This window comes from Oncorhynchus mykiss, chromosome 13 (genome assembly GCF_057628025.1).
Source record: "Oncorhynchus mykiss isolate SJ-2025 chromosome 13, ASM5762802v1, whole genome shotgun sequence".
Classification (NCBI taxonomy): domain Eukaryota; kingdom Metazoa; phylum Chordata; class Actinopteri; order Salmoniformes; family Salmonidae; genus Oncorhynchus; species Oncorhynchus mykiss.
This window is the reverse complement of record NC_143034.1, coordinates 79,112,443-79,124,883: the sequence shown is the minus strand read 5'-3', so window position 1 is coordinate 79,124,883 and position 12,441 is coordinate 79,112,443. Positions and strand designations below refer to the sequence as shown.

General features: G+C 44.9%; 1 protein-coding gene across 2 annotated transcripts; it reads left to right on the top strand.

Moving 5' to 3' along the window:
* The first annotated feature begins 271 nt into the window (after positions 1 to 271).
* On the top strand, positions 272 to 12,140 carry hapstr1a (HUWE1 associated protein modifying stress responses a). Of its 2 annotated transcripts, none has more exons than XM_036942136.2 (4): positions 272 to 673; positions 2,042 to 2,125; positions 3,832 to 4,122; positions 8,969 to 12,140. In XM_036942136.2, the coding sequence occupies exons 1-4, from the start codon at positions 478 to 480 to the stop codon at positions 9,229 to 9,231; spliced, it is 834 nt and encodes a 277-aa protein (XP_036798031.1). In that variant the 5' UTR covers positions 272 to 477; the 3' UTR covers positions 9,232 to 12,140. The 2 variants fall into 2 exon arrangements, with proteins under 2 accessions (XP_036798031.1, XP_090054019.1); XM_090197893.1 differs by having other exon boundaries at positions 311 to 673; positions 2,504 to 4,122.
* Positions 12,141 to 12,441: the final 301 nt, after the last annotated feature.

Below are 12,441 nucleotides of genomic sequence, written 5' to 3'. Positions count from 1 at the left end.
TTAACATTTCAAAATGTTTTTGGTGGCAGGAATGGGCTTCCATAAATTTTGAATGGCTATAAATTCTAGTGGAAACCTAAAACCACAGCTTTTTACTTCTCACACAAGCTTTAAGTAGCTAAGAATTTTCGTGGCGTTCCTTTACGTCATTTCTATGACAGATGTTTCTGTGGTCCACTGAAATCATCAGCACAAACCTGAAGCCACGACCCAGAGCCATACTGACCAATCACTGATTGGAATAGGGGCGGAGTCGAAACGACAACACGGTAGTATGACTTTTATATAGGCGGACGTCGGCAACGTCAAAAAACTAGTTGAAGAGTCTTTTCAGACCGGAGTAGTCGGTTTGAGAAACAGCTATTAAGTCATAACAAAATTAATGAATTTCCTAACGGACATTTATTCGCATCGCCAAGTAATTTATTAATCGACATACTAAAGTTGTAATCTTACCCGAGGGTTTTAACGGTGTAAATGGAGGAGAAGAAGAAAGACGGAGACCCGGAGATTCAGGAACACGGACCCGAACATTGGTTCTCAAAATGGGAGCGGCAGTGTTTGGCCGAAGCGGAGCAAAGAGATTCAAACGAGGAGGAGGCCGATAACGACCAGGATAAATTATGGCATCTCTTCCAGAATTCCGCCACTGCCGTGGCTCAGCTCTACAAAGGTCCGAGACAAGACCAGAACTAACTAACGTTTATTCGGATGTCACCCCTGCGCCTTGTTACTGAGCTTTGCTATGCTACTCAGTCACTGTTAGTGGCGGTGGGATGTAGCTCATGTTAGCCAACTAGCTAGTAGCCAACTAGCTAATAGCCAACTAGCTAGTAGCCAACTAGCTAATAGCCAACTAGCTAGTAGCCAACTAGCTAGTAGCCAACTAGCTAATAGCCAACTAGCTAGTAGCCAACTAGCTGATCAGCTGGTTAGCTAGCTACTGTACTGTAGCAACTGTTTGCCATCTTAAGTCAAGACATCCCGTAATTATAGTTTGCTCGTTTTTTTTGTGTGTGTTTAGTAAAACAGAACACCTCAATGTTTATTTTTATGAAACAAAAACGATCTTGAACGTTACAGTAGTTTTATCTGGCTGTTGTTCGCCAAAACGTCTATCTAGCTAACGTTATCGTCTATAGCTAGTTAACGATAACTGCTAAGCAACATAACCAGCCAACACACTGTTTCGCTAGATAAGTTCACCCAGTCTTTTTTTTTTAAACTAACATGGTTTATACTGTTACCAGAGTTAACCATCTGGTCAGAGAAACTGCGAGTCCGACCAAATGTCAGTGAACAAGTATCAGAGAAACAAAATGGCGACGGAAACAACAATCATCGCTGCGCGACATTCCCCTTGTGACAGATTGTATCTTTCACTGTTGCCTTTATGTTAGGTGTGTCTGGGAGCTAATATTACTTACCATAGATATACATTAACGTTTTATGATATCCGTTTTGGTTTTATGTCTACAAATCAACGAATAACCCGAGTTGTTATAACAGTGCATAACTGAAAATTTAAACAAAATGGCGAAGATTTACTATTGGCTTTTGGGGTTATTGAGAATTCTTACCCGCTACTGTAATACTTCTCATAGTTCAGTATATCTATCGTAACCGTAGGTTCTTTAGTTACTAAGGTATCAAGTATTTATAATATACGACTGCAACTTTCCTGCTGAAAGGGCAATTTTAGTTGGTGCGTTATGCACTCGTGCTCATAAACTGTCGAGTTGGCCATCTAGTGCTGGCTGACAGTTATTTTTATTCCAAAGCCCGCCTGCAACTCTAGATGCAAGACAAAATGGCGAATAAAAACAGTCTCCTGTAATCAAGACGCTTTCAGTCTCATGTGTTGCCTTGTATCATGTACTACTAAAGTGGGAATACTGTACAATTAATTGGCTAACTTGCTATATATGTAAATCGTTGTCAACCAGGCTATTTATGTAAACTGTTGTCTACCAGGCTATCTGTCTTAGTAGGAAATTCCAACAAACCTGTAATGTCTTTTGGTGGTGTGTTGTCTCGACAGACCGAGTATGTCACCAACAGGGGGGGCTTTCTTTGTGGGTGCCGTTTCAGAACGCGGCCACAGCCGTGACCAACCTGTACAAAGGTAGGTGTCATGGACACTCAAAAGTGTTTTCAGTTTCTTGTCTTCTAACTTGTTTTCACGACAGTATAGGATCATCGTAACAGTCTATAGGCTTTTCATTATTGTTCTGCTGTGGTCCAAGCATGTATTGATTTGCATTGTAGCTGTCAAGATACTTGGCTTACCACAGGGGTAGGGTACTTCAGAAGACTCAGTAAAGGGTAGTCAGGACAGAGCTAAATAGGTTGAGGACCAAAGGCTCATCATCAAAGTCCATAGGCTTTCCTTTGTCATTCTGCTGTAAACAGGACATGTATTGATTAGTAGATAGATGGAAACTTGTAAACAATCAAGGGCCTCTTCTAGTCACCTGAGTATTGACCATCTCGCCATTTACAGCCGTCCTGTCAAGTTCTGGTCCTGGAGAGCCCAGCAGGGTGTGCAGCCTAACTCTCAAACTCAAGTCGGTATTCTGCCTTCTCCCTACAGTTTTCAGCCACCACCTTCGCCAACAACTGGCTCATGCTCATGTGAACTACAATCCCGACACTGTATTTTTTTTAAGGTTTGGAAAAGTCAATAACCATCGCTTGGATACGGCTGTGGAAACATATGGCCCTTTATCTTTCATCAGTGAGAGAAAAAACTGTAGCAGTTACAGTTACAGCAGTTACAGCAGTTACAGATCTGTAGCAGTTACAGCAGTTACAGTTACAGCAGTTACAGTTACAGCAGTTACAGATCTGTAGCAGTTACAGCAGTTACAGTTACAGCAGTTACAGATCTGTAGCAGTTACAGTTACAGCAGTTACAGATCTGTAGCAGTTACAGTTACAGCAGTTACAGATCTGTAGCAGTTACAGTTACAGCAGTTACAGATCTGTAGCAGTTACAGTTACAGCAGTTACAGATCTGTAGCAGTTACAGCAGTTACAGTTACAGCAGTTACAGCAGTTACAGTTACAGCAGTTACAGAACTGTAGCAGTTACAGATCCACACAGCTATGGCTGCCTCATCAAATGAAACTACACTTGTGCTGCACCTCCTGAGTTATGCTTCTCAGGTGTTTCGGAGCACATAGCCAATTAGCACAGGTGATGGGCCTCCTGTAACATGGAGATATGGCCCTGTGGGAACCCTAACCCTATAAAGGTGTGTATCCATTTTTACCTTGTTGTGTTTTGAAAATTGATTTCTTGCTGATAGGAAAGATGTATAGTTTTGGAAGCATACAGACCTTACCTGAAGTGATGCATGTTATGGTTCAGATTGAGCGCCGAGGCTCTTATCAAATCTCCCCCTGTACAGAAGACGCCTCGGTCCAATAACTAATGTGTATTGGAACAGAGTCATGTTCAACGGCTAGTTCCAGTTCAGCACTAACACATCTGATTTCAGCTGATCATCAAGAGTCCCTGTGGATAGTTGAATCGTGTGTGTTAGTGCTGGACTAGGACAAAAGCCTCCATACCCTGTGGCTCTCCAGGATCATGATTCCAGCATCTGTGCTGTCTGACTGGCAACCTCTGGAAGGGGGGGGCTGCCTGCCTATAGTTCTATAGTGAACCGTCAACTGTTAGTCACAGGTTTCACTCAGGCTACACAAAGGAACCTTCAACCAAGTCTCATCACACGTTCTCTCTTTCTCTCACACACACACTTTCTCTCTCACTTTCTCACTCAATGTCACACACATTCCTTTCTCTTTCTGCCCCCCACCACACAGAGTCTGTGGAGGCCCACCAGCGTAGCTACGACCTAGGTATACAGATCGGCCACCAGCGACGCAACAAGGATGTGCTGGCCTGGGTGAAGAAAAGGAGGAGAACCATCCGGCGAGAGGACCTCATCAGCTTCCTGTGTGGCCGGGCCCCACCCCCCCGGACCTCCAGAGCCACCCTCACCCCGGGACACAGACTGACCATGGTCTCCCCTAACCGGCCTCCCCCGGCCCCTGAGACAGACTCCTCTGTGGAGGCTGACCTCCAGCCCTTCAGAGAGGCCATCGCACTGCATGGTAAATACACAAATATACAGTGGGGGTCTAAAATTGACAGCCTTGACAAAGGAGAGCAAAAATTACTGTATAAAATCAAAAATTTGAGTATTGAGATATATTTTGTGGTTACAAAAATGGGGAAGTTCCACTACCGGTCAAAAGGTTTAGAACACCTACTCTTTAAAGGTTTTTTTTATTTTTTTTTACTATTTTCTACATTGTAGAATAATAGTGGAAGACATCAAAACTATGAAATAACACATTAAGGAATTACGTGTTAAACAAATCAAAATATATGTTATATTTGAGGTTCTTGAAATTTAGCGACCTTTTGCCTTGATAACAGCTTTACACACTCTTGGCATTCTCTCAACCAGCTTCATGAGGTAGTCACCTGGAATGCATTTCAATTAACAGGTGTGCCTTGCGAGTACATTAGTGGAATTTCTTCCCTGAATGCATTTGAGCCAATCATTTGTTTTGTGACAAGGTGTACAGAAGATATTTGGTAAAAGACCAAGTCCATATTATGTCAAGATCAACTCAAATAAGCAAAGAGAAACAACAGTCCATCATTACTTTAAGACATGAAGGTCAGTCAATATGGGAAATGTCAAGAACTTTTAGAGTTTCTTCAAGTGCAGTCACAAAAACCATCAAGCTCTATGATGAAACTGGCTCTCATGTGGACCGCCACAGGAATGGAAGAGCCTGAGTTACCTCTGCTGCAGAGGATAAGGTCATTACAGTTAACTGGCTCTCATGGGGACTGCCAAAGGAAAGGAAGACCCTGAGTTACCTCTGCTGCAGAGGATAAGTTCATTAGAGTTACCAGCCTCAGACATTGCAGCCCAAATAAATGCTTCACAGAGTTCAAGTAACAGACGCATCTCAACATCAACCGTTCAGAGGCGACTGTGAATCAGCCGCCATGGTTGAATTGCTTGCAAAGAAACCACTACTAAATGGCACCAATAAGAAGAGACCTGCTTGGGCAAAGAAACACGAGCAATGGACATTAGACTAGTGGAAATTTGTCCTTTGGTCTGGAGTCCAAATTGGAGATTTTTGGTTTCAACCACTGTGTCTTTGTGTTTGCTGTGTGGGTGATCGGATGATCTCCGTATGTGTATTTCCCACCGTGAAGCATGGAGGAGGTGGTGTTATGTTGTGGAGGTGCTTTGCTGGTGACATTGTCTGTGAATTATTTTTAATTCAAGGCACACTTAACCAGCATGGCTACAACAGCATTCTGCAGCGATACGCCATCCCATCCGGTTTGGGCTCAGTGGGACTATCATTTGTTTTTCAACAGGACAATGACCCAACACACCTCCAGGCTGTGTAAGGGCTATTTGACCAAGAAGGAGAGTGATGGAGTGCTGCATCAGATGACCTGGCCTCCACAATCACCCGACCTCAACCAAATTGAGATGGTTTGGGATGAGTCGGACCGCAGAGTGAAGGAAAAAGCAGCCAACAAATGCTCAGCGTATGTGGGAACTCCTTCAAGACGGTTGGAAAAGCATTCCGGGTGAAGCTGGTTGAGATATTGCCAAGTGTGTGCAAAAGCTGTCATCAAGGCCAAGGGTGACTATTTGAAAAATCTCAAAAATGAAATATGTTTTGATTTGTATAAAACTTTTGGTTACTACATGATTCCATGTGTTATTTCATAGTTTTGATTTCTTCACTATTCTACAATGTAGAACATAGTAAAAAAAAACATTTTTTTAAACTTGAAATGACACCGCCTGGTATAGAGGTCCTGGATGGCAGGGAGCTCGGCCCCAGTGACTTACCTTAAGGTTAGGATCAGAGGGCACATAGCACTGCACAGTAAATATACATCTATCTCTAATGGTTAGGGTCAGAGGGCACATAGCACTGCACAGTAAATACAGATACAGTGCATTTTAAAGTATTCAGACCCTCTGATTCCCCCCCCCACTTTTTGTTACGTTACAGCCTTATAAAATGTATTAAATAATAATATGTCCTCATTAATCTACACAATACCCCATAATGACATCACAATACCCCATAATGACAAGCAAAAACAGTTTTTTCTTTTAAAATGTTGTTCCTTAAAAAAACAAAAACACTTATTTACATAAGTATTCAGACCCTTTGCTATGCTATTGAAATTGAGCTCAGGTGCATCCTGTTTCCATTGATCATCATTGAGATGTTTCTACTACTTGATTGGAGTCCACCTGTGGTAAATTCAATTGATTGGATATGATTTGGAAAATCACACACCTGTCTATATACAAGGGTCCCACAGTTGACAAGTGCATGTCAGAGCAATAACCAAACCACGAGGTCGAAGGAATTGAACTTAGAGCTCAAAGACAGGATTGTGTCATGGCACAGATCTGGTTAAGGATGCCCAAAAAAATGTCTGCAGCATTGAAAGTCCCCAAGAACACAGTGGCCTCTTAACTTATTCCATTTTGGAACCTCCAAGACTCTCTTCGTAGAGCTGGCTCCCGGCCAAACTGAGCATTCGGTGAAGAAGGGCCTTGGTCAGGGAGGTAACCAAGAATCTGCTGGTCACTGACAGCGTTCCTCTGTGGAGATGGGAGAACCTTCCAGAAGGACAACCATCTCTGCAGCACTCCTCCAATTAGGCCTTTATGGTAGAGTGGCCAGACAGAAGCCACTCCTCAGTGAAACTGCTTGGAACGTGCCTAATGACTCTGACCATGAGAAACAAGATTCTCTGGTCTGCTAAAAACCCAGATTGAAATCTTTGGCCTGAAAGACAAGCGTCCCGTCTGGGGGGGAAAACCTGGCACCATCCCCACGGTGAAGCGTGGTGGCAGCATCATGCTGTGGGGTTGTTTTTCTGGGGCAGGGTCTGGGAGACTAGTCAAGATCGAGGGAAAGATGGACAAAGCAAAGTTCAGAGATCTTTAATGAAAACCTGCTCCAGAGCGCTCAGGACCGGGGCGAAGGTTCACCTTCCAACAGGACAACAACCGTAAGCACACAGCCAACGTAGGAGTGGCTTGGGGAAAAGTGTCAGTGTCCTTGAGTGGCCCAGCCAGAAACCCGGACTTGAACCCGGACTTGAAAAAACATATGGCCCTTTATCTAAAAAATATATATATATATATATATATATATATATAATTAAAATATATATTTTTAAATGTTATTTATTTGTAATAATGACAATTACAACAATACTGAATGAACACTTATTTTAACTTTTAATATAATACATCAATAAAATCAATTTAGCCTGAAATAAATAATGAAACATTTTCAATTTGGTTTAAATAATGCAAAAACAAAGTGTTGGAGAAGAAAGTAAAAGTGCAATATGTGCCATGTAAGAAAGCTAACGTTTCAGTTCCTTTGCTCAGAACATGAGAACATATGAAAGCTAGTGGTTCCTTTTAACATGAGTCTTCAATATTCCCAGGTAAGAAGTTTTAGGTTGTAGTTATTATAGGACTATTAATGAAATACGATTTGTATTTCATTAACCTTTGACTATTGGATGTTCTTATAGGCACTTTAGTAGTGCCAGTGTAACAGTATAGCTTCCGTCCCTCTCCTCACTCCGACCTGGGCTCGAACCAGGAACACATCGGCAACAGCCATCCTCGAAGCAGCATTATCCATGCAGAGCAAGGGGAACAACTACTCCAAGTCTCAAGAGCGAGTGACGTTTGAAACGCTATTAGCGCACACCCTGCCAACTAGCTAGCCATTTCACTTCAGTTACACCAGCCTAATCTCGGGAGTTGATAGGCTTGAAGTCATAAACAGCGCAATGCTTGACGCACAACGAAGAGCTGCTGGCAAAACGCACGAAAGTACTGTTTGAATGAATGTTTACGAGCCTGCTGCTGCCTACCACCGCTCAGTCAGATACTTGTATGCTCAGTCAGATTATATGCAACGCAGGACACGCTAGATTAACTAGTAATATCATCAACCATGTGTAGTTAACTAGTGATTATGATTGTTTTTTATAAGAAAAGTTTAATGCTAGCTAGCAACTTACCTTGGCTTCTTACTGCATTCGCGTAACAGGCAGGCTCCTCGTGGAGTGCAATGTAATCAGTTAGTTAGAGCGTTGGACTCGTTAACTGTAAGGTTGCAAGATTGAATCCCCCGAGCTGACAAGGTAAAAATCTGTCGTACTGCCCCTGAGCAAGGCAGTTAACCCACTGTGGCTATCTGTGTAGATGCAGCCTAACGGGGTTAGGAAGGATGGATGACAGGCCGTCATTGTAAATAAGAATGTGTTCTTAACTGACTTGCCTAGTTAAATAAAGATTAAATAAAGGTGTAAAAATTACGATTTTGTTATGAAAACTTGAAATCGGCCCTAATTAGTCTGCCTTTCCGATTTAATCGGTCGACCTCTAGTTGAGTCCACGATTGAGTTCCAAAAGTTCTTAAATTTTTTTTTTTAAAAACACTTTTGATCTGAGGACCTCATGTGGCCCGCGGGCCGCCAGTTCCCCATCCCTGCCCTCCATAGCTCACTACCTTGTTGACCAGAGCCCTATGGACCCTGCTCCAAAGTAGAGATGATATAGGGAATACGATGCCATTTGGGGATGTACCGTTGTGCCCCAGGGCCTGAATGCATCCTAGACTTCCTTCCCTAACCCTAACCGTTGTGCCCCAGGGCCTGAATGCATCCTAGACTTCCTTCCTTCCCTAACCCTAACCCTAACCGTTGTGCCCCAGGGCCTGAATGCATCCTAGACTTCCTTTGTTTTTCATGTGTTCTCTGAGTCAGGGTTCGGAGACTGAGTTTGACCTTGTGGCGGTGTTTTTCTTTCCTTCGCCCCTCCCTACCCCCCCCCCCCCCCCCTCTCCAATCTGTCCTCTCCAGGTCTAAGTGGGGCTATGGCCAGCATCAGTGTTCGTTCCGGTACCCCAGGCTCTCCCACCCACGTGGGGGGTGCTGCTGGCGGTGGGGGTGGGTCGACCCCGGTGGGGCGTCGGCGTAACGGTCTCCATGACGTGGACCTGAACACTTTCATCTCCGAGGAGATGGCCCTGCACCTGGACGCTAACCCCAGGAAACGCAGCTCCGCCCAGTGCAATGACGTCATAACAGACTCCCCCACCCATAAACGCAACCGGATGATCTGATTGGGCAGCCCAGCCCCCGGGAGGGTTAAGAGACCTTTGTGGGAGGGGTGGGGGGGGTTGAGATCTTGAAAACAGACAGACTGAAGGATGTATGGCTGTGGAGTGAACTGGCGTTGAGGACTAAGGAGGCCGTCCATTTAGTTGAGTGGGTGGTGTCCTCCTGTCCTTGTCTCCTTTCCTAGTTGAGAGCACTGGTCTAAACTGAAAGCATGCTTGTTGGAAACCTGTCATCCATCCTTCCTAACCCCGTTAGGCTGCATCTACACAGGTAGCCCAATTCAGATCTTTTTCCACTAATTGGGCCTTTTTGACCAATCAGATCAGTTCTTTTCCCAGTAAATGGGCAACAGGACAGAATTGTGCTGTCTTTGTAAACGCAGCCTCAGTGATCAGTGACCGTGAGGAACGGAAGCGAGGACAGAAGGGCATCGAGGAGGTTGGGATGGAGCCCCCGTTCAGAGGAGAAATGCACTGTGCTGATTTTAAAATAAAAAAAAGAAGCCACTTGATCCTCTACACTTGTCGCTCCCCCCTCTCTCTCTCTCTCTCTCTCCTCCCCCCATCCTCACCCCTCCTCCCTTCCTAAGGAACCGAGGGCTGGGGAAAACATGTTACTCAGTGAACTAGAAAAGGATTGATGCCAGAAGTGGTTCTGTTGGAGAGATGCCTTCTTTGCTAGAACCTATTGCTTTGTGTTAGTCATCCTGCTCAGTGGACATTGATGCTGTCTGTGATGATGAAGAGGAGGACTTCCCTCACTTGACATTTCCTGACTGTGTCCCAAATGGCACCCTAGTCCCTACATCATAGCCCCTACACACCACCCTAGTCCCTACACAGCACCATAGTCCCTACATCATAGTCCCTACACCCTAGTCCCTACACAGCACCCTAGTCCCTACACAGCACCCTAGCCCCTACACATCACCCTAGTCCCTACATCATAGCCCCTACACACCACCCTAGTCCCTACACAGCACCATAGTTCCTACATCATAGCCCCTACATCCTAGTCCCTACACAGCACCCTAGTCCCTACACCCTAGTCTCTACACAGCACCCTAGTCCCTACATCATAGCCCTTACATCCAAGTCCCTACACAGCACCCTAGTCCCTACATCCTAGTCCCTACACAGCACCATAGTCCCTACATCATAGCCCCTACACCCTAGTCTCTACACAGCACCCTAGTCCCTACATCATAGCCCCTACACCCTAGTCTCTACACAGCACCCTATTCCCTACACCCTAGTCTCTACACAGCACCCTAGTCCCTACATCATAGCCCCTACACCCTAGTCTCTACACAGCACCCTAGTCCCTACACCCTAGTCTCTACACAGCACCCTAGTCCCTACATCCTAGTCCCTACACACCACCCTAGTCCCTACACACCACCCTAGTCCCTACATGGCACCCTACTATATTACAGCATAGGGCCCTTTTTGAAAAGTGTTGCACTATACAGGGTGTTGTTTGGGAGCAGCCCTGCTGTCTCCTGTGTCTAGTTGTGATGGCTGAGGGGCTGTGGGGTCTCAGGGCTGATTCTCCCAATAGCAGGCTGTTGATATTTGATTGTATCGGCTTCCTTTCTGTCTTTGACAACTGTGCTTCAGCAGTCCATGTTAGTGCAACCAACCCGCAAGGGTCAGCGTCCCAAAATCACACCCTATCTATTCCCTAATATATAAAGTGAACTACTTTTGCCTACAGGTCACTCTGGTCGAAGTAGTCCACTATGTAGGGACATAAGGATGCTGTTTGCTCCACGAACCCCAGTGTTCAGGTTCGTATACCTCCACTGCAGTTGGTTCATTTATACACCGCCTGGCTTCTTCTGTTGAGGTGTATATTTCTAAGTTCAGGAATTATCCGTGTTACTTAATGCTGGGATGATATCTGACCTGTCGCCAGACTAACCCTCCAGTCAGGTGATGTCGTGTGTGTGTGGGGGGAACCCTAATAGGAAGGTAAACTATGATCACCGTTCACAGTGAGTAAATGTGATGCTCCCTTAAACTTTCAATACATTTTTTTTTTTTTTTTTTTTAATGTAAAAGATGGGACGGGGTAAACGCTCCCGCAAAATAACCTGTGTTTCTACTCCACTACACCTCTGTCCCCTTCTGAGTATGTTGATGTTTTCGGACTATTCTGTTCAGTGTGGTTGTGTGTTCACCATATTACCTGAGTTGGAATAATGATATATATTTTTTTTTTGCACTTAAGCCTCTTTCACATCTAAACTCATGTTGATCTTCCCACCGGAACCAACCAGGCAGTCCATCCTCCACCTACAGGTCTTCAGACACCACCACCTTCACCTCCCTCTGGAACTGGGGGGGGGGTTCACCTGCCACCAAACAGAAACAAACTGAAATGTTTTGCTACTCTGTGCCGTAATGAACATGCCCCCAAACCAGAAGAGAAAGACTGAAATGTTTTGCTACTCTGTGCCGTAATGAACATGCCCCAAACCAGAAGAGAAAGACTGAAATGTTTTTGCTACGTTGTGCTGTAATGAACATGCCCCAAAACCAGAAGAGAAAGTCCTGTTTTTTTGTTTTTTTTTTCGTTGCAAAATGTTTTGCTATGCTGTGCCATACTGAACACCACCCAGAGTAAGAGATGTGGGAGGAGCTAAAGTGGAGGCCCCAGAAACAAACTGACAGAATAGTTCTTTTCGTGAGCGAGGAGGGGGGGGGGGGGCGTCTAACATCCCAATGTCCACACTACTGTTTAGTATGCCGTATGAATGGCCGATCCAGTGCATCGCTCCATACTAAGTGATATTGTGACGTAGTCTGTCTTCTAATGGGTGTTCATTATTGACTTGTGTTGATGTGAAAAGATGCAGTTGCCTGACTATTAAAGCTGAAAGGGATAGTTTACCTGAATTATTAGAAAATGCCGTTGGTTTTCTTACCCTGTATAGACGAGGAATACAGCAAGCCATGCTTGGATTATTGTTTACATGTGCTGCGTTTAGTACCCCCCCCCCCCCAAAAAAAAAGTAATTGGTGCTGGGGGGTAAGTAAGCGGGGAGGGTGTGGGTTTTGGGGGGGGGTAAGTAAGCGGGGAGGGTGTGGGTTTTGGGGGGGGTAAGTAAGCGGGGAGGGTTTGGGTTTTGGGGGGGGTAAGTAAACGGGGAGGGTTTGGGTTTTGGGGGGGTAAGTAAACGGGGAGGGTTTGGGTTTTGGGGGGGTAAG